This window comes from Phacochoerus africanus, chromosome 15 (genome assembly GCF_016906955.1).
Source record: "Phacochoerus africanus isolate WHEZ1 chromosome 15, ROS_Pafr_v1, whole genome shotgun sequence".
Taxonomy (NCBI): Eukaryota; Metazoa; Chordata; class Mammalia; order Artiodactyla; family Suidae; genus Phacochoerus; species Phacochoerus africanus.
Window position 1 is genome coordinate 32,267,657 of NC_062558.1, and position 20,602 is coordinate 32,288,258.

Genomic DNA, 20,602 nt, shown 5'->3' on the forward strand with positions numbered 1-20,602 from the left:
AGAGGTCAAGTGACTTTCCTAAGAGCACACAGCAAATCAGTGGCAGAGCAGGACTAATGTCTATCTTAACACCTGGTCCAGTGTTCTTTCCACTATATGACCTTGCCCTCACCTTTTTTTGAGGAGTATCTTTATAGTCCCTGTGGAGCAGCTATTGTGCCACCTGGTAGTAGCCCCCTGGCCCATGTCATTAAGCCAACAGTGGACATCAAATCTAGACTAGCCGAACTGGATTCTCTTTCCTGGGAAGCTGAGATTAAGAAGACATTGATTTCTTTTAAACTGAGCTTCAAAGTGGAAGATCATAAGAAACAAGATGAGTGGAAGAGAAATTTATCTTTAAAAATAAGAGGCCAGGGGAGTTCCCGTCGTGGCTCAGCAGAAACGAATCTGACTAGTATCCATGAGGACACAGGTTTGATCCCTGACCTTGCTAAGTGGGTTAAGGATCCGGCGTTGCCAGATGGTGTAGGTCACAGACGTGGCTAGGATCTGGCATTGCTATGGCTGTGGCATAGGGCAGCGGCTACCAGCTCGGATTTGACCCCTAGCGTGGGAACCTCCATATGCCATGCATTCAGCCTTAAAAGGACAAAAAAAAAAAAAAAAAAAAAAGAGGCTAGGTTGAGAAACCAGGTAATTCCAAAGAGAGAGCTAGAGAGAGGAGCTGCCTTAATTTCTGACAGCTTTCTAGTTCTTGGTTCTTGTTCCTCATGGAGATCTGCCTCCAGCTTACATGCAATAACCATCATATTCATATAATTGAGCGTACTTTTGGCTGCAAGTACTAGAAATCTAGATTGGCTTAAACAATAAGATGTATTGATTTTTTTTAAACAAGAAGTGCAGAGCCAAGGTGGATTTCAGGTATCGTGTGATCAGAGTTCCAGTTACACTGTTCTACAATTTTCTCTAGGCTCTTCCCTCCACAATATGCTGGCTTTGATCTCACACTTATGGTTACAGGAGAGCTGCCAACAGCAACAGGGGCGACATACTTCCTTGTTCCCATCCATGGAGCTAGAAAAAATCATCTCCCCTCCAACTCTGGACTGTAAGTCCTTCCTTTCTGTCTGAGTAGGCCACTATCAGTTACATGCCTATTCCTGGACCAGTTGCAGTCTCTAGGAGAATGCTATGCACAGACTGGCTTAAAATTAGGTTAAAGGTCCAATCATTGGCAAGGAGGATGGGATGGCTGTAATGCATTAAGAGTAATTGAGATCTATCCTGGAGATGTGTGTGAAAATCAATTTCTCCTGGTCATGTAGGCTGAAAGGGAGAGGGATTGCTACCTGAACAAATTGGGATCTGTTAGGAAGAAGGAAGGGGGAACAGATGCTGGAGAGGAAAAAAAAAACCTCATTTTGCATTATTTCAGGTGGGTTTCTGATCCTTGTTTTCAAAGAGTCACTTGGACAGTCAATTTCATGGTCTGAGGCCAAATGCCTTTGCCCAGCCCCTGTGCAGCCCAATTCTAATTTCCTCCTCCATTCTGTAGACTCGCTATCGCCAACATTTCTCACCGCTGGCTCATCATTTTGGCAAGCTGGCATCTCTCTCTGCTCCAAGCCCCGCTGATGGAACTGAAGATCCCTTTAGCAGAATTGACTCTGGCATGTTCTAATTTAAAAAGCCTTGCACTTCTCTGCGTGGAGGCTGCTGAGATCTGTGCCCATAAAGGCAGAGAGAGTAAATTCTTCTGAGGAAAGCCTATTTTTAACAAGTCCTGAACCTAACTGAACTTAATCATTTTTCAGTCGTTGACACTTGAAATATATGAGTCACTGGGCTATATATGGAGTTGAAGGCTAGAGCAGCTCTTTAAATATCGGAGAGATGATAGATAACAGCTTCCAGAAGAACTTCTCAGGTTTGGTGCTGTGGTTTTACTCAGGATTATGGTAAAGCATGGATCTCTAGAGACAGCCCAGGGTTCAAAACCTGGCTCTCCCACTTACTGCAAAAGTCACTTTATTTCTCCAACCCTCAGTTTCCTCATCTGTAAAATGAGGTTGGTATCACTTGTCCCAAAACACTTTGTGTGAATCATCAAGACCTGACATGAGACTGCTTATAATCTTTATTTTACTTCTCATTAGTATTCATATGCTTCCTTGCAGAAGTGTTAAGGTGTTTGATTTTGACATGTTGCCCAAATCCCATTCATAAAATATCTGTCCCACTGACTTCCCTCATGGTTACAACATGGCTGCCAACAACATCAGGGGTAACATGTTTCCCTGTGCACCACATTATCTTTCCAAAACCAAAACCATGGTAAGTTCTAAAACACATCTTCTCTCAAGAGTTTAGGGATAAGAGAATGGAGAGCCTAGGCTGAGCTACAACTCACTCAAAAGTTTGGAGGTTAAGATGGAAATCTCAGGTAAAAACTACCCTGGAAAACAAGTACCTCTAATCATTTCCCTTCAGCAATATAGCTGCTTCTAGAGTTTAGCTCCAGAGGAAGTGGTTGGCTTGTGTTTCAGGGCCATTTGCATGAAAACATGTTTATCTTTAAACGATCAAACTCGGTTAGGCCAGTGAAAAAGGCTCACGCTAGGAGTCACACGTGATTTGGGTCAGACTGGGTGTCCCAAGTCATGGTCAGAGGAGAAAATTGGACAAATTGCCCCGCACCAGTGGTTATTTGTCTCAAGTTCTTTTTGCAGAACAGGGAGAATTGGGTTTCTCTGAGTTAGTGCGGTTAAAGCATGTACCCGGCAGGGTTGCTGTATGTGTGAGTGGGAGAGGGGGAGTAAGACGATGGTGCGAGGAGATGCGGGTAAATGACAGAGGAAATGGCAAGGCGATTGGATTGGGGCGTGAGTAGCCGAGTCAGGGAAGGAGAGCTTTGATTAATTAATTAATTAATTAATTGAGAAGTTAGTGGTGTGAGGGTTCAGCTAGTCCGGTAAGAGGTCATCGCGGGAGAGGGAGAGGTCGCTGAGGAGTGTATCTCCCACGTCCCCCGCAAAACTTTCCCATCAGGGGCTCTGGTTCCCACTTAAGGGCCCCGCGGCTTCCCCGAACCTTCCAGGGAAGAACGCCCTGGTCTGTGCGAGTCATAAAAGCGCCCGTTCCAGGGGTCCGAGAACGCCCAGACGTGGGGCTGGGGGCTGGTAAAGCGCAGCCGTGCAGCAAACTGCCCTCCCGGCGCCGTCAGACAGGCAGCTGCGGCAGCGGTCGGACACTCGGTGGGAGCAGTGCTGCAAATTCCCTCTGGTAGGTTTTGCTGTCCGTGCAGCCGCGCCTGCTGCTCAACAGCGCCCCCTGCTGGGAAAAGCAAAAGCGTCGTGGCTGCCCCCATCCCAGACCCCTTCAGACATTTAGCTGCCCCTAAACTTGGAAAATATCGCGGTCCCCCTCCATTAAATGTAAATAAATTACAGTGTATACGATAACTCCAAGAGAGTGCAACAAACTTCCATTTCCCCCTTAACGATCCCAATTTTTAAAAATTTGTGGGTGTTTCTGCACCCCTGCATGATTATGATTAGTGTTCTAAACATATGTTTAATGTTCTACCAGGTTAGACTGTTTGGGCTTTTTTTTTCTTTCTTTTTTTTTTAACAGAAGCCTCCTTTCTCAGACTTGGCATTTATAATCCACACAGTGGCCTGTCTCAGGGACCCTGCCAAGTCCTTCAGGAGTCAGGATTTTCTTTTAAGGGTAGATTGTTAAATTCAGCAGCAGCAGAGGAGGGGTTGGCCTTCTCCATCCCAACTAATTAAATATTCGTTTCTGCCAAGAACTTACCGTGTGCCCAGATACTGTAGTGGCTAGACTGAGGTCTAAGGAGCAAGAGGCGCTTTCGTGGTGCTCTCTGACCTGGACCTCTGGATTTATTAGCATTTTCCAACACACACAAGTGGGCAGCTTTGAGATTCTACCTAAGAATTGCATACTCAAGTTCCTGCAGTTACAGGAAATGTGGGAATTGAGGGAGGAGGGGCCCGGAGAATGAGTAGCTGACCCATATTCACATTTTAAAACACTGCCTGCTAAACAGAACTGAAGGCAGGTTGAATTTGCCCTGTGGGCCTTGAGTTTGAGACCCCAGACTAAGGGTGGTATGCCATGGGCCAAGACACCTGCAGGGTTCTCTGGAAGCCCAGCTGTGAGGATGGGTGTGGATCTGTCTCCAGGATATAGCGTGGACCCAGCCCAGAGGGCACAGAGGGGACTTGCCTGTGTTGGAGTCTGGAAGCTGGAGAAAGGCCCGTGTTCCAGGGGCAGCCTGGTTCTGTGTGTGTGTGTGTGAGCTAAGAGGTAGGAGGTGTTGGAACCTCCAGTTCCTGCAGAAAACCACATACCACAACCAATTAACTTGAGGACGAGACAAACTGATACTTGAAAATCCTGATTCACAGACAAGGTACACTCATCAGACACCTGTTATGTGTGAGGCACTGTGCTAAGAGCTTTATCTATATGATTTTATGTTGATAGTTGGGATGAGAATCCGTTTTACAGATGAGAAGACCGAGGACCAGAGAGGTAAAATCGCATTGGCAATGAATGTCAGGTATACTTTAGTCATGCTTTTAGAAAGGTTCATTACAGATCCACCTTAGGATCAAAAGATCCCTTGAACATGGAAAAGCTCCTGGTCCATATGAAACCAGAACTGCACAAAATTCTGAAGTTGAAAGAGATCCCAAATTTGGTGTCCTTTGCCCAAACCTTATCAGTCTAATAAATCCTGCTATAGCCTCTACCCCCTACCTTGAGGGCTCTTCTAGAAATAAACAAGCTGTGGAACCATTGTCTTTACCCCACTTCCCTGCCTGAGGGAATTTTCTAACATTAGGTATTTTCCTTCGAATATGATTTACCAAAATGCACCTAGTCCCCAACTCCTCCAGAAAACCCCCAGAACGTAGTAGTGAAATGCCAGAGGTTCCTACATTCTCAGCCACTTTTGTCCTATCACTCAGCAACTTGAGAATCATTTTCAAGGTAGATCATGTAAGGCAGGAATACTCTAGGCTGTAATAAACAAAATATTTGATTAGGGTGCCTTAAACAATAGTGACACTTAGTATTTCACTTAACAAGAAGCCTAGAGGTAGGTGGTTCCAAGGCAGCGGGCAGCGGCAAACAGTGTCAGTGAGAACTTAAATTTCCCCTCATATTTCTTCTTTGCTGTCTTTGGTGTGACAGTGATAGTTCTTGTGGTCACAGGATGGTTGCTCCAGCAACAACCATCATGCCTTGACAATAATTTCCGGAAGCAAAAGAGAACAGAACCTGGAGGAGTTCTCTTTGTCACAAAGGAATAGGAATATACTTCTCATTGGCCAGATCTGGGTCACATGCTCATCTTTTGACCAATCATTGACAAAGGGAAGTACAGTTACTATAATTAGTGGGAACCAATCAAAATTCATCCTCTGGGACTAGACACATTGAGGAGGGACAGAAGCAGAGTCCTGCTAGAAAGGAAGAAGTCAGGGTATTCTTAGAGTCAGGATAGCTGCTGTAACAAAGATGTCCTCACATTCCATTGGTTTAACCCAACAGAAATGAATTCTCTTTTTTGTACAGTCCAATGAGGATGTTGATGGTTAGCCGGTGATTTCTTCCACAGAAATCTGTCTTGGGGCTCTGCCCATCTATGGCTGCACTGCCCATAGTGTCAGATAGGGAAAGGGAGGACGGAAATGTCACATCCACTTCTTCTGGAAGTGACACACTTCTTGCTCACATCCCATGGGTGAGAATTCATGGCCCTGCCTGGGTTCAGGAGGGGCTGGGAAGTACAATCCCTGGCCAGGCAGCTGTCTTAGCAGCAACTCTTCATGAAGGAGAAGCGGCTATTGAGAGACAATTAATTCATTTTTTACATGCTGATCTTCTTATATCCCTGCTTTTAAGGGACATCCTGGATTTTCCGAACCTCTTTGCTGGTCACTTCCCAGTGGGTGCTGCTACCTACCCTAGACCACACGTTAGTCTGAACCCTCCTTTTATTCACTTGCCTCTCAACCTTTGCCCAGACAGTTCTCTCTACCCCAGATTCCTTCCCTACTTTCTTTTTGCTGCATGGTGAACTCCTATTAATCCTTCAAAACTCAAATTGAAAATCATCTCCTTTGTGCAGCCTTTTCCACTCTTTTACCGTGGACATGGTTGAAGGTTGACTAACCAGTCAATTCCCTATAATGTTTAGCACATAGTAGGGGCTTAGTTTCTGTGTTAAATACATCAAAGTACTTCAGGCATGAGAATTCACTTGGTTGCAAGAGAGAGAAAACTCATCTTGGATTGCTTTAAGAGAATATGCTATTCTCATGCAATTGGACATGACCCAGGGGTATCTTCAGGCTTGGTTTTGTCCAAGAACTCAGATGATGTCCCCCTAGGTTTGGTCTCTCTTTATTTTTCTTCTTTCCTCCAGAACAACTTTATTCTCAGGCTCTCTGAAGAGACAAGATAGTTGCCAGCCACTCCCAACCTCATTCATTCATGAATTAAAGTGCAGCAGGAAGCAGTTTGTCTTCTCCTGAGTGTGCAGGCTTAAATTCCACTGTTCACTCTGTTTGGACTAGCCAGGGTCAATTACCCATCCTGAACTGATCGCTCAGGCCAGGGGATGGGATTCTGCAGATGGACCAAGGATCTGGCACCCTGATCGGCCCATCAAGAATCATAGGTTACAGGAGTTCCCATTATGGCTCAGCAGTTAGTGAACTGGACTAGCTAGCATCCATGAGGATGCGGGTTTGATCCCTGGCCTCGCTTAGTGGGTTAAGGATCCATCATTGCCATGAGCTGTGATGTAGGTCACAGACATGGCTCAGATTCTGAGTTGCTGTGGCTGTGGTGCAGGCCAGCAGCTACAGCTCTGATTGGATCCCCAGCCTGGGAACCTCCACATGCTGTGGGTGAGGCTCTTAAAAAAAAAAAAAAAAAAGAGTCATAGTTTCCAAACCTGAAGCTGGTAGGGTGGGGTCAGCCCTAGAGCCGCAAAAAATGACCAGGAGTGAGGGAAGGTATTGTTACCAGGAGACAGAGGAATGTTGGATGCCCCATAAGCCCACATAATTTTTTTTTTACGCTGAGCTTTCATTGTGTGAAAAGACCTACATCATACCATCTCATAGCAGCCGCTATTCGATGAGCACTTAATCTTGTGCCACACTTAGTGCCTTACATGCTGAACAGCCTCTGAGGTGGCTTCTAGAATTTCTCCTATTGGAGAAACAAAGTCCTGGAGAACTGAAATGACTTGCCAAAGTGAACAAGTGGCCAAGGAGGAATTTTTGCTCCGATCTGATGATTGACACAGTGGTGTTTTAAACCACTGCACTAAAGGACCCCTCAGTGGGTGGCAAAGCTGGGAGTTTCTGGGTTAGGAAATCCAGCCCCTGAAGTCTGGGAGTCGGGGTGCAGTGGATCTTACAGCCCTGTGGGCTTGCAGGGTTCACACTGACCTCCTCCCCTGAATACCTAATGCCTCTCAGTACTACTGGCTTCTGCTTGAAAAGGGGGTTGGGTGGGTGCCCCATAGCTGAAGTTGGGTAAATGTCAATGTAACCTCATCAGGAGATGCACTGCCCTGATGCCATCCTGCCCATCTTCTTTGGGAACACAGGGAGCAAGAGGGTAACCAACATACCAGAACCATCTGCCTGGCTCCTAATAATAAATCAGTGAGAGGAACAGGTTTCCGGCAAACATTGCTAGGGGAAAAAAAAAAAAAAAAAAAGGAAGAAGAAGAAAGCCTCTTCTCACACCCGGGCAGCCATCTGCCATGTCCCCCTCATGTGCCAGGCTGTGGGAGGAGAAAGGTCTGAGAGGGTGGGAAGGGAGAGGGTGCTGCTGGGTCCTGCACCACCAGTAGGGATGGCTCACAAGGTCTTTTCCCTTCATCCCTGTGGACAGGGCATCGCAGAGAGAGAAAGGAGCACTTGTTGGCTTTGACCTCTCCGATACGGTGTCCGAGCAGAGGGAAAGCACGATTCCTTCACGATGCCATCAGCGGTGGGTAATAACAGCTCCTATGTACAGAGAGCTTCCTGCGGGGTCAGGCATTGTGTCATCCTCTGTACACGTCTTAACTTATCTAATCCTGACACCAAATCTATCTGCACCCATTTTATTGATGAGAGGCTGGAGGCTCAGAGAGGTAAAGTGACTCACCCAAGGTCACACAGCAAGGCAGCCTCTTCAGTATGCAATAATGAGGCCCAACCTCCTTCTTCTCCACCCTGGCAACCCAGGGTGGGTTTTCCATGTAACACATAAGCAGTTGACATCACCCAAGGGTGGTCTTCTAACTCCAGCCCTGCACAAGCACCCCTTCTTGTCCTCCACCTTTGAGCTGAAAGGTGGGCTTTCCTAGTTACCTAACCTGTTGTTTAATGCCCACCCTGTCTCATCCAGAAGAAGCACAGGAGAAAAGACCCCCAAAGTCCCCAGGAACCTTCAGAAAAGACCAAAGAGCAGCTGCTCGAGGTGGAGCTTCGGAAGCTGAGACAGCAGTTCCGGAAAATGGTGGACAGTCGGAAGTCCTTTAACTTCCAATCCCAGCAGAAGATCACGAACCAGCAGTAAGTGATGGTCAGGGTTTTGTACTGAGTGAACTTGGAGAAAATGTTGGGTTTGGTTTCATGGGACTTGCCTTCTCCTGTGCCTTCTGGGCCAGGGGCCCACTTGGGGTAGCTTCAGTGGGAAGGGGAGATTTGTTCTCAGTATCCAGGGCATCTCAAGGACCCCAAGGGGTGCAGGGCACCCATGTCTTAGGGAAGGACCCAGGTAGAAACAATTCTTTTTTTTTTTTTTTGGCTGCCCTGTGGCATATAGAGTTCCCCAGGTCAGGGATCAGATCTGAACTGCAGTTGAGATCTAAGTTGGAGCTGCAATAACGCTGGATCTCCAACCCAAAACGCTGGGCTGGGATCAAACCCGTGGCCCAGAGTTTGCAAGCTGCTGCCAATCCCATTGCGCCACAGCAGAACTCCACAAGAAACCATTTCCTGGTTCCTGGTTCCTGTTTCTTTCAACACATAGGTTTTATTCCTGCTCTGAATCTCAGCTGTGCCTGATGGGAGATGGCTGTCTCTAATTCTTGGGCTACCAAGGGCCACACAGAGAGACTGCTTTTAACCAATTCCAATCCCAAAATTCCAAGAGAGGGAGGATCCTATTGGCTCAGTTTGGTGTCTACTTCTGGTCCAATCAACTGTCAGGCGGTTGGGCCATAGGGCAAAAAATAGCTCTGGGTATCCTTCCCACTGGTTCTAGCAGTGAAGGTGGGGAGTTCTCAGAGAAGGGGAAATCGCCAGACCATGGATACACCAAAGGATATTTCCTGCTTGTGTGTCCTTATGAGATCTGCAAGACTGAATATTTGAAACTGGGTAGCCCTGGAAATTATGGTGTGTATAATTTCTTTGGGCAACAGAAAGGGGTTCCCTGCGGTTGAATAAACAAACATTAAACAGGTATCCTTAGATTCCATCCAAGGGAATTGATTCCTTAACTCCATCCATAATGTTTATACAGGCATGAAGTGCCTGTTGTTTGGAAGAAAATTTTACAGTTAGATGATATGTGAAGTTCAGAGGATAGGGAAAAGCATTCTTTAGATTTTTCCATGGATTTGACTCACTCAGAGCCACTGCTAGTCCATCTGGGATCTTCATGTGAATTAGAAAAAGGCACCCTTTTTCAAGACCCTTTACTGCCATCTGTTGGAAATATTGTCACTATGTAGGGATTTTGGTTAAAACAGAAAAGAGTAATAAATCAACAAATCAATGATATGTCATCAGGCAGATGGTGCAGTCCACAACCTGTACATCTGGACCTCGCAACCCTGATTCACAGCCTACATTTAGTGGGCATCAGGAAATGTCTCCTTCCTGGTGTGTCTCTGACATTTTTTTTTTAGATTTATTTTTTAAATTGAAGTATAGCTGATTTACAATGTTGTGTTAATTTCTACTGTACATAAAGTGATTCAGTTCATATCTATCTCTCTCTATGCACACACACACACACACACACACACAGTAGGACCTTGTTGTTATCCATTCTATATATAATAGTTTGTATCTGCCAATCCCAAACTCCCATTCCATCCCTCTCCCACACTCTCCCCCTTGGCAACTATAAGAGTGTTCTCTATGAATCTGTTTCTGTTTTGTAAGTAAGTTCTTCTGTGTTACAGTTTAGATTCCGCATATAAGTGATATTGTATGGTATTTGTCTTCATCTTTCTGCCTTACTTCGCTATTATACTGTGATCTCTAGTTGCATCCATGTTGCTGCAAATGACATTATTTCATTCTTTTTTATGGCTGAGTATTGTTCCATTGTATATATATACATACCACATCTCCTTTATCGATTCCTCTGTCAATGATGAATCCTACATAGATTGTTTCTAAACAGAGCTAAATAGATTGTTTCCATGTCCTGGCTATTGTGAATAGTACTGCTATGAACATAGGGGTGCATGTATCTTTTTGAATTATAGTTTTGTTTGGATATACTCCCAGGAGAGGGCTTCCTGGATCATGTGGGAATTCTATTTTTAGTTATCTGAGGAACTTCCATACTATTTTCCATAGTGCTGCACCAACTTACATTCCCACAAGTGGTGTAGGAGAGCTCCCTCTTCTCCACACCCTCTCCAGCATTTGTCATCTGTAGACTTATTAATAATGGCCGTTCTGACCAGTATAAGATGGTAGGTACCTCATTGTAGTTTTGACTTGCATTTCTCTAATAATTAGTGATGTTGAGCATCTTTTCATGTATCTGTATGTCTTCTTTGGAGAAATGTTTAGGTCTTCTCTTCTGCCCATTTTTTGACTGGGTTGTTTTTGTTGGTGTTGAGCTATGTGGGCTGTTTATATATTTTGGAGATTAAGCCCTTGTCAGTCTCATCATTTACAAATCTCCCATTCAGTAGAAATCTGTATATGATTTCTTTTCTTTACTTTTTTTTTTTGTCTTTTTGCCTTTTCTAGGGCTGCTCCCGTGGCATATGGAGGTTCCCAGGCTAGGGGTTGAATCAGAGCTGTAGTCGCTGGCCTACACCAGAGCCACAGCAATGCGAGATCTGAGACGCATCTGCAACCTACACCACAGCTCACAGCAATGCCAGATCCCCAACCCACCAGCAAAGCCAAGGATCGAACCCGCAACCTCATGGTTCCTAGTCGGATTTGTTAACCACTGCGCCACGACGGGAACTCCTGTATATGATTTCTTTTGCTGTGCAAAAGCTTCTAAGTTGGATTAGGTCCTAGTTGTTTATTTTTGCTTTTATTTATATTGCTTCGGGATACTGACCTAAGAAAACATTGATATGGTTTATATCAGAGAATGTTTTGCCTACCTTCTCTTCTAGGAGTTTTACGGTGTCGTGTCTTACATTCAGGTCTGATGGTTTTTCTTACATCTTACCCTTCTGTACCACACTCACCATAGCCTGATCCATTTGATGTGGTTTCACTGGTGGAACTGAGGCAGAAGGGAGTAGAAGAGTGGAGATAAACACCCATAAATAGAGAACTGGGTTGAAATGAATGATGTGCTTAGGGTGCAATATTTAAGGAGGTGCTTTTTCCCAGCGCTGACCCTGCACCTCTACAGCTCTGAGAGGGAAGACCTCCTTAAATTTTGGGGTGTCTCATTCTCTCACTCCAGTCCCAGCCCTGCCTACAAGGTGGACCAACTTTCCTTTTGCTTTTACCACCTCACCCCACCCCCCAAAGCCTAACTTTACAAACTCTCTGGTTCTCTCTCTTTTCTCTCCACCTTAACAAAGACCCTTCCCAAGAGGGGCTTAAGAGGGGAGAAAAATCCTGATGGCCAGGTCTAGAAGACAGGATGCTCTAGAACTGGGTGTGCATTCCTAGCAACATGTGGCTATTTACATTTGTAATTAATTAAAAGAAATAAAAATTCAGCTCTTCAATTGCACTAGTCACATTTCAAGTGCTCAATACCCACACACACCTGGTGCATGCGAAACTTTCTGACAGTGCAGCTGGAGAGTATTTCCATGGCTGGGGAACCATCTATTGGACAGAGCTGCTTTAGAGCAGCGGTCGGCAAATGGCGGCCAATGGGTCAGGGCTGGCCAGATGCTTGTTTTAGTAAATAAAGTTAAAAAAATTTTAAATTAAATATAGTTGATTTACAATATTGTGCCACTTTCTACTGTGCAGCAAAGTGACCCAGTCATACATGTGTATGTATGTGTGTATATATACACTTTTTCTCACATTATCCTCCATCATGTTCCATCACAAGTGACTAGATATAGTTCCCTGTGCTATACAGCAGGATCTCATTGCTTATCCACTCCAAATGCAATAGTTTGCCTCTATTAATCCCAGATTCCCAGTCCATCCCACTCCCTCCTCCTCCCCCTTGGCAACCACAAGTCTGTTCTCCAAGTCCATGTCTTTCCTTTCTATAGAAAATTTCATTTGTGCTGTATATTAGATTCCAGATATAAGTGAAATCATATGGTATTTGTCTTTCTCTTTCTGACTTACTTCACTTAGTATGAGAGTCTCTAGTTCCATCCTATGTTGCTGCAAATGGCATTATTTTGTTCTTTTTTATGGCTGAGTAGTATTCTATTGTGTATATATGCCACATCTTCTTAATCCATTCATCTGTTGATGGACATTTAGGTTGTTTCCATGTGTTGGCTATTGTGAGTAGATATATACGGGCGCATGTATCTTTTTGAATTGTAATTTTGTCCAGATATATGCTCAAGAGTGGGATTGCTAGATCATATGCTAGTTCTATATTTAGTTTTCTGAGGTACCTCCATACTGTTTTTCATGGTGGTTGTACCAATTTACATTCCCACCAGCAGTGCAGGAGGGTTTCCTTTTCTCCATATCCTCTCCAGAATTTGTTATTTGTAGTCTTATGAATGATAGCTATTCTGACTGGTGTGAGGTGGTACCTCATTGTACTTTTGTTTTATTGGTGCACAGCCATGCCTATTCATTTATGTGTTCCCTATGGTTGTTTCATTGAGTAGTTGCAACAGAGACCCTATGGCCCACAAAACCTAAAATATTTACTCTTTGGCTCTTTATAGAAAAACCTTTGCAGACCCTTGCTCTCAAACATTCTTTGCTGTTCTGGAGTGGTGCTTCCAAAACTTGAAAGTGCATACAGTTCACTTGAAGATCTTGTTACAAAGAAGATTCAGTAGGTCCTGGGTTGGGGCCTGAGCTGCTGCATTTCTCCAAGCTTCCAAAGAATGTTGAGGCAGCTGCAAACTGCAGTGAGCAATGGCTGTGGGCTGCCTAGACTTTGCCAGAAACTTGGCCTCTGTACCACTTCCTGTTGTTCATTTGCTGTGCAGTCGCCCAAGACTTCTTTTCTCTGTTTTAAGTCCCTGTTTGCCCACATCCCCCACCCCATCTTCTCCAGTGTATACAGACGGAGAGAAAGGAGACTCATGTCAGTCAATGCAATAAATCACTAGCCCCCGAGTAGAGGAGCTGGTGGTGGTTAGAGGTTCCTGGTGTCTCTGTATTGATGCACAACCAAAAGATCCTGCCTGATGGGTTTGCCTCTCATTACCAGAGATAATTGGCTGTAAAGCCAGTAAAGAAAGCTGCAAAATCAGACAAATGCCAGTGAGCTGCTGGCAGAAAGGAACTTGGGAGCTCTTACCACGTCTAGGTAATGGGTTTTGACAGGCACAGCTGCAAACTGTTCTGAGGAGGAAGAAAATGCTGCGGAGCAGTAAGTTGCATGAACTGGGTCGAAGGCGATCTGAGTTCTAGACCTGGTTAGAGACTGTGGACAAGTCCCTTCCACTCGCTGGGGTGGGAAGTACCTCTCTGAGTCTCCTTTCAGGACCGAGGGTCCTGGAGTGTCTGATCCAGACAAACTCAGGGATTCAGGATTAATCATGTGCTGCTTTCCCAACAGCAAGGAAATCAAGACCCTGCAGGAGGAGCAGGAGGAGATCACCCTGCTTTTAAATCTCATCAAGTCCTCCAGGAACTTGGATCTGAATGAGAAAAACTACGTGGAGCTGCGTTTCTTGCTGCAAACCAAGGAGGACTACGAGGCTCTGATTAAATCCCTGAAACTGCTGTTGGCTGATCTGGATGAGAAGGTGTGGTCTTTCTTTTAAAGGGTTAACCAGAACAGAGCAAGGGGAAGGAGTATGGGAGGTGCCTGTGATGCCTTAGACCAGATCTGACATCTCCACCATACTGCTCACCTTTGACTTTTCTAAACTTGACTTTGGTCACTGTTTCCACCACCATTGTAATCCCTGGTCTTTCACATCTATTGATCTATTTCCCCACTGTGGTCTCCAGTGTCTCCCTATTACACTTAGAATAAATGCCCAAATCCTTACTGTACCAGTCAGGAGAGGTTAGGTTATGCAGCAGTAACAAACATCCCTTCTCCCATTGGTTCATGTCTATCGTGGATTGGCTAGGGGCTCTTATATCCTCTCATCCCTGGGCCAGGCTAATGGGATATCCTCCATCTTGAACATTGCCAGGTGTTGTGGTAGAAAAAAAGTGAGATCCTGAGGGTCTCACACTGGCAACAGAGTGGTCCAGGGACATGTGTCATTTCTGCTCGTGACTCATTGGTTCCAGACAGTCTACCAAACCCATAATTACCCCAATACCCTTACCCACACCCCAAACAGTCAATTCCACCCATTCACAAAAGGGCCGAAGAAGTGCAACCCTCATGGATCCAGAAGGCAAAGAGCTAGAAACACTTGTGGGACAGTGTTAATCCCTTACTGTGGTTTGAAAGGCCCTGCATGATCTAGCCCCCTCACCCCATCCCATGTCCTTCCCTTCTTAACTCTTCTCACCCCAGCTGCAAAAGACTTTTTTGTTTTCAAATAATGTTGAATCTTTTCTCACCTCAGGGCCTTTGCATATGTGCCCCTACTGCCTCACCCTAGTTGCTCATCTTTATGTCTCAGCCTAAAGGTGACTTTCTCAATGAGACTTTTTCTATGCCCTCTTTTTAGTTTAAAGTATACCTCCTCATAGTAGGTTCCTGGCCAGAAGCAAATAGCACACTCGGCAGGGTACTTGGAGGAATAGGGTACTCTGGAACCTGGAGTAAATACCCCAACCTTTCTCTTTTGTCACCCTCCTTCCCCCAGTACAAGGGAGACATTGTGGGTCCCTCCTGGTCAGCTTCCTTGGGCCCAGAGTAGGGTGGGGAGTACTCTTAGGGGGCAGACAGAAGACTTTCTTCTTTTTAGGGCCACACCTGCGACACATGGAAGTTCCCAGGCTAGGGGTCGAATCGGAGCCACAGCTGATGGCCTATCTGAGCGGAGTCTTCAGGCTGCACTGCAGCTTGAAACAACACTAGATCCCTAACCCACTGAGTGAGGCCAGGGATTGAACCCACATCTTCATGGATACTAGTCAGATTCTTAACCTGCTGAGCCACAATGGGAACTCCCTCAAGTGCTATTTCTGCAGGATAGTCACCCCCTCATCATCTTCTGCTTGATCCCCCTACCGTGTGCATGTGCATCCAAATTACTCTGTCTCCCCTCACCCAGGGCTCAGTCTGCTTCCTGGCTGTTTCCAGTCCTTGACTGTAAGTTCCCTGAGGGTAGGGACCATTCTGTCTTGATTACCCTCTTACTTCTTTTTTTCTGGCACAAAGCAGGGGTTTAATAAACACTGATGAATGAATGAATATATGAATGTATGAGGAAGGAGGCAATAAAAGTGAAGAAAAAGGAAAACTGAAGAAAAATGGGGATGTGGATCCTCAAAAACATTAGAAATGACAACCTGGTTTGGAATCTTCCAAAGAATACAGTGCTCATGGCCCCCACAGAAACCCCCTTGGCCCAATCTGTCCCTGCAGGGCAGCTCCCAGACCCCCCTCCTGCTGTGCCCACGACACAGTGCCTGGAGCTTCGTCCTTTCAAGGGCTCACTGGAAGCAGGCATATCACTGGGCACCACTTGGCCTCAGAAAACAATTACTGAACCGATGCCTTCATGCTGGACCTCTAGTGTAGGCAGTGCATTTCCCCATCAGCCACAGCCTTGGATAATGCCTCCCACTGGGCTGAAGCCTAATTACTTTCAGCATCACAAAAGCAGCATCTGACATAAAGGTGCCAAAGGGAACCTGGCTCTGAATTTAATCACAGGAGCAGACGCCACCACTTCCTTTGGCAAGGAGCTAGAGCCCAGGGTTCCGGGGATCAGTTCAGGCAGGGGTAGGCATCCCTTCAGAGCAGTTGATATGGTACCTAATATAGGGGGGAGGACGCTGCCCTCCCATATATCAAAACAAGTCATTTGTTTTATTTCATAAGAGAGCTGGAGGGGGTTGTATTGAGGATGCTGCCTGTGCATAGACCAGGAGAGGAGAACAAAGTGGAACAGGAACCTGACTTGACTTGAACCTGACTTTGTCAGTGCTGATGAAGAAGTTTCTTTTTGCTCAAAGGGAATTTGTGGAGGAATGTGTGTGTGTGTGTGTGTGTGTGTGTGTGTGTGTGTGTGTGTGTGTGTGTGTTCCAGCTTGATATTAAAGCCTGGCTAATATCAATCATAAGCAGCATGGTTGACTTGTCATGGGTGTTCTGGGGTGGAACACTCATCCCACCCCAGAAGACTAAATCCAGGCCAACATTGGTAATTCTAACTACTCTCCCTATGATTTATTTATTCAGGGAGCTGTGTTTCCCCATCTTCCCTTGCAGCTAAAGGTAGATGATGAAATGTATGGGGAAGTCTATTAGGGGTGTCTGGAAGAGTTTTGCTTTTCAGATATAGGTACTACCCTTCATTCATATTGCTTCCTCTACTTTCATCCTTGGAACATGACTGTGAAGGCTGGTGCAGTGGCAGCCATTTTTTGACTATAAGGGAGAGGCCAAATGAATTATGGAGACCTTGTCCTTGGTTCCTTGAGTTACTGAACTTAAGTCAGCGATGTATTTTGAGAGAAAGATTGAAAAACAAACAAACAAAAGCTTGTGGCACCCACACCTTCCCTGCACCCCCACCCCTGCATCCTTCCATCTCTGCTCTGTGTGGGTGCCTCAGAGGAAGAGATACCCATTGCCCTTCCTCTACAAAGCCAGGCCCTCCTGTGTTATGTGCCCTTGCCCCTACCTCCATGAAGACCTGGTTCCCTCAGTGACCATCCTTATTGATCTCATCTTCGCCCTCTCTGTCCACAAAACATTCTTCTCGTCACTTAAAAATACCTAAAAATAAGCACAAGCAGAAACCGAAACAAAATACAATACTCCTGCAATTCCAAATTTCTAGAAGTGTCTAGAAAGAACTCTCTGCAGTCCCTATTTCCTGTTCTAGCATAGGCACTGCCTCCACTACTGCTCCAGTGGTAGAAGCAACGTCCCCTCTACTGACACTGCTTTCTCCTGGGTTATAAGGACTGGGTCTCTCCACACCCAGTGCTTTGCCTTAGTTTCCTGCCTGAGACTTTGAATCCGTGAATATCAAGCCCTCCAGCAGGAGGGGACCTCCCAAGTCCACAGCCCATTTGTGGGTTTCTTTATGACAGTGGTTCTTGAACCCATCACTCCCAAACCCATCTCTTTTTCTCCCTGCCTCCCACCTTCCACTGAGTTATTAATTATGTGTAGTCACCTGTCACATCTCAAGAGCACAGCTTGATTAATTTTTACATATTTATACACCCATGTAACCATTTCCAAGATCAAAATATAGAACATTCCAGCACCCAGGAGGCTCCCTTTGTCCCCTTCCACTGACCCCCCACCCACGGAACCCCTATCCTGACCCCTAGAATCAAATGCATTTTCATTCTGGGGGGCCACGCCCATGGCATATGGAAGTTCCTGGGGCCAGAGATTGAACCTGTGCCTCAGCAGTGACCCAAGCTGCTGTAGTGACAATGCCAGATCCTTAATGCAGTGAGCCACAAGAGAACTCCATTTTTGCTTGTTTGTTTAGATGCATTTTCATTTTGCCTATAGAACTGATACAACAGCCTCTTCTAGTACAAGCTCTTTGTGTCCAATTCCTTTCACTCAATTGCCAATGCCCCTATTTAACAGCAAATATTTTGTAATACCTCCTTTTGTAATACCAACCCTGAAGTGAAGTTCATAGATGATATAATCCTTTACTCTTACTCCTTTTAAATCAGTCAGATGCCCTAAGTATAATACAAAGGAGAATAAAGGAAAGCTATGTATACTAAAATTGTGTGTATTCCGATACAAGAAAGTTCTGGCCTGACTTTTCTAGAACAGGGCCTGCAGAGGGCCTGAGAGTAAATATTTTGGCTTTGGGGGCCATGTGGTTTGTGTTGCAATGATTCCACTCTGCCTTCGTGACATGAAAGCAGCCACAGGTAATGCAGAGAATGGTGTGGCTGTGTGCCTATAAAACTTTCTTTATAAAAACAGGCAGTGGGCCAGACTTGGCCCAGGGTCTTCGTTTGCAGACCCTGGTCTAGAAGATGCAGTCAGAGGCCAGTGTTATTGATATGCAGAATCACTGAAGATTCCACACAGCAGACTGATTTGGGCTTGTTGTATCCACAACTCAAAGAAGATGATCCAAGTTGTGAGACGGTGTCATGATTTCCAAACTGGCGGCCAACTCTTAATAAAGTTCCAGACAAATCAATGAACATTCTCCTGATTTACACAGTGACCACATTCCTGGATAATTAAGTGTCCGTTAGAACCAAATGAAAAAGATATTGTGTGTGTGTGTAAAAGACAGTTTGATTCTAGGTACAGAAAATTATAGAGAGGTTTTTCATCTGCCTGACATCCAGAGAGCACTGGAAGGTCACAAGGATGGGGGACAATTCTCAGACGTCTGCTGCTCTCTTACATGTACAGGGTGTGTGACATCTCATGACCTGCCCATTAAGTGCTACTAATGTCATCTTTGCAAGAGCCAAACAAACAAACAAACAAAAACAGGAATTCCCTCGTGACTTAGTGGGTTAAGGATCCAGCATTGTCACTGCAGCAGCCAGGGTGGCTGCCATGGCTCGGGTCAATCCCTGGCCCAGAAACTTCCACATGCCGCAGATGTGGCCAAAATACCCCACCAAAACAAAACCAAAAACAAGGTTACAGAGGGGTTCTAGCGGAACAGTGCCATTTCTTCTGGAAACCAGGGCTTTAGGGTCAGATGAAATTTTTGCCCAGAGGTGGGTGAAATTTACATGCACAGGTGAGAGTTAAAAACTCTAAGTTGCCTCATTTTACCCCAAACTGGTTGAGATTGAGTTGAGCATGCACCCAAGAGAGAAATTAAAATTCCATTCATAGGAAAAGAAAGAACATTGCAGTTTTTAATGCCTGAATTCGTGAAACTGTCGCATTTGTACCCCTACAGATGTTAACACAGCTAGGATTTCTCTCTCTCTTTTTCAGATTGTTCAGATGGAAAAAAAAATTGTTAACCAAAGACAGATCTTCACAAAAATACAGGAGGCCAACAACCCCCAGAAACTGCAAAAACAGATTCACATTTTGGAAACACGTTTGAATCTCGTAAGCAAGATGCTCTCTGCAGTGCTGCACACAGCTCTGCCTCCCTTTGCTTGGGGGGAGGAATGATATCTGGGAAGCCATTAGCAGAACATACCCATTTCATTGGTTGAGTCAGAGGAAGGTGAATGCATGGTGTGGGCACAGCCAGGCAGCCATTGAGACATGTCACCCACACAGCTCCATCCACCCTTGTTGGTCCACTGTTGCCCAAAGGATTCTTTCTCATTTTTTTTCTTTCTCCTTTTTGATCCCCTCACCTTAGCTGATGCTCTTGTCCCCCCAACACCTCCTGGGATCCCTGCTCTTACTTTCTGCCCCCAAAACTCCTACTTGTTTTCAAGAAACAGCTCAACTATTACCCTTCCCCAGGCAGAATTAGACTCTCCTTCATGACAATCTGCTCATGCCTCTATTAGAGTTAGTGCCTTTTGGTGGTGGTGGTTGGTGTCTCTAAGAAATATTAGGCATTGACATGCATAACTTGGTAAAGAGAAAACTTCTTCTTCCCGATCACCTTCAATTTACAGTGACTGTAGCATTAAGCAGCATTCTCTAAATTGCAAACTGGCTTAAGTGGAAGAAAAAAGAATGTATTGGTGATAGAACTGAAAAATTCAGGGGGAGAAGCTGAGCCTTCAGGCATAGCTGGATCCAGGTGCGCCAAACATGTCTTTAGGACACTTTCTTTGTTTATCTCTCCTCTGGATGGACTTCATTCTTGAGCTGCCCACAATGTGAACAAATATGGAAAGGAAAAGTGTTTCTTCTCTATGGATTCAATCCCACTGGGTCATGTGCTCACCCCTGAGCCAATCATTGTGGTCAGAAGAATGGAATACACGGATCTGAGTCACATGACTCTCCTGACCGCCCCCCTCAAGTCAGAGGAGGGCAGACCTATCCAGCTATGTGGACTGAGAGTCAGGGAGAAGTGGTTCCCCTGGAAAAGCAAAAAGAAAGGGAGAAGGAGTGCTGGGCAAGTACAAACTATACATTCCAGTCTGACTTATGAAATTGCTGCTCACACAACATGAGCCAGGAGATAGGGGAAGTGAATTGATTTTGAGGG

The 20,602-nt window shown here is 45.3% G+C and overlaps 1 protein-coding gene across 3 annotated transcripts in view; it reads left to right on the plus strand.

The window, feature by feature from the left end:
- The first annotated feature begins 973 nt into the window (after positions 1 to 973).
- The window catches only part of CCDC63 (coiled-coil domain containing 63), a 49,397-nt gene continuing 29,768 nt past the window's right edge, over positions 974 to 20,602 (plus strand). For 2 of the 3 annotated variants that reach the window (XM_047761516.1, XM_047761514.1), the window contains exons 1-5: positions 974 to 1,054; positions 7,894 to 7,992; positions 8,395 to 8,561; positions 13,936 to 14,125; positions 19,414 to 19,533. In XM_047761516.1, coding sequence (XP_047617472.1) covers positions 7,981 to 7,992; positions 8,395 to 8,561; positions 13,936 to 14,125; positions 19,414 to 19,533 — 489 coding nt within the window. In that variant the 5' untranslated portion in view covers positions 974 to 1,054; positions 7,894 to 7,980. The remainder of the gene's footprint in view (positions 1,055 to 7,893; positions 7,993 to 8,394; positions 8,562 to 13,935; positions 14,126 to 19,413; positions 19,534 to 20,602) is intronic. The other variant, XM_047761515.1, reaches the window with a different exon arrangement.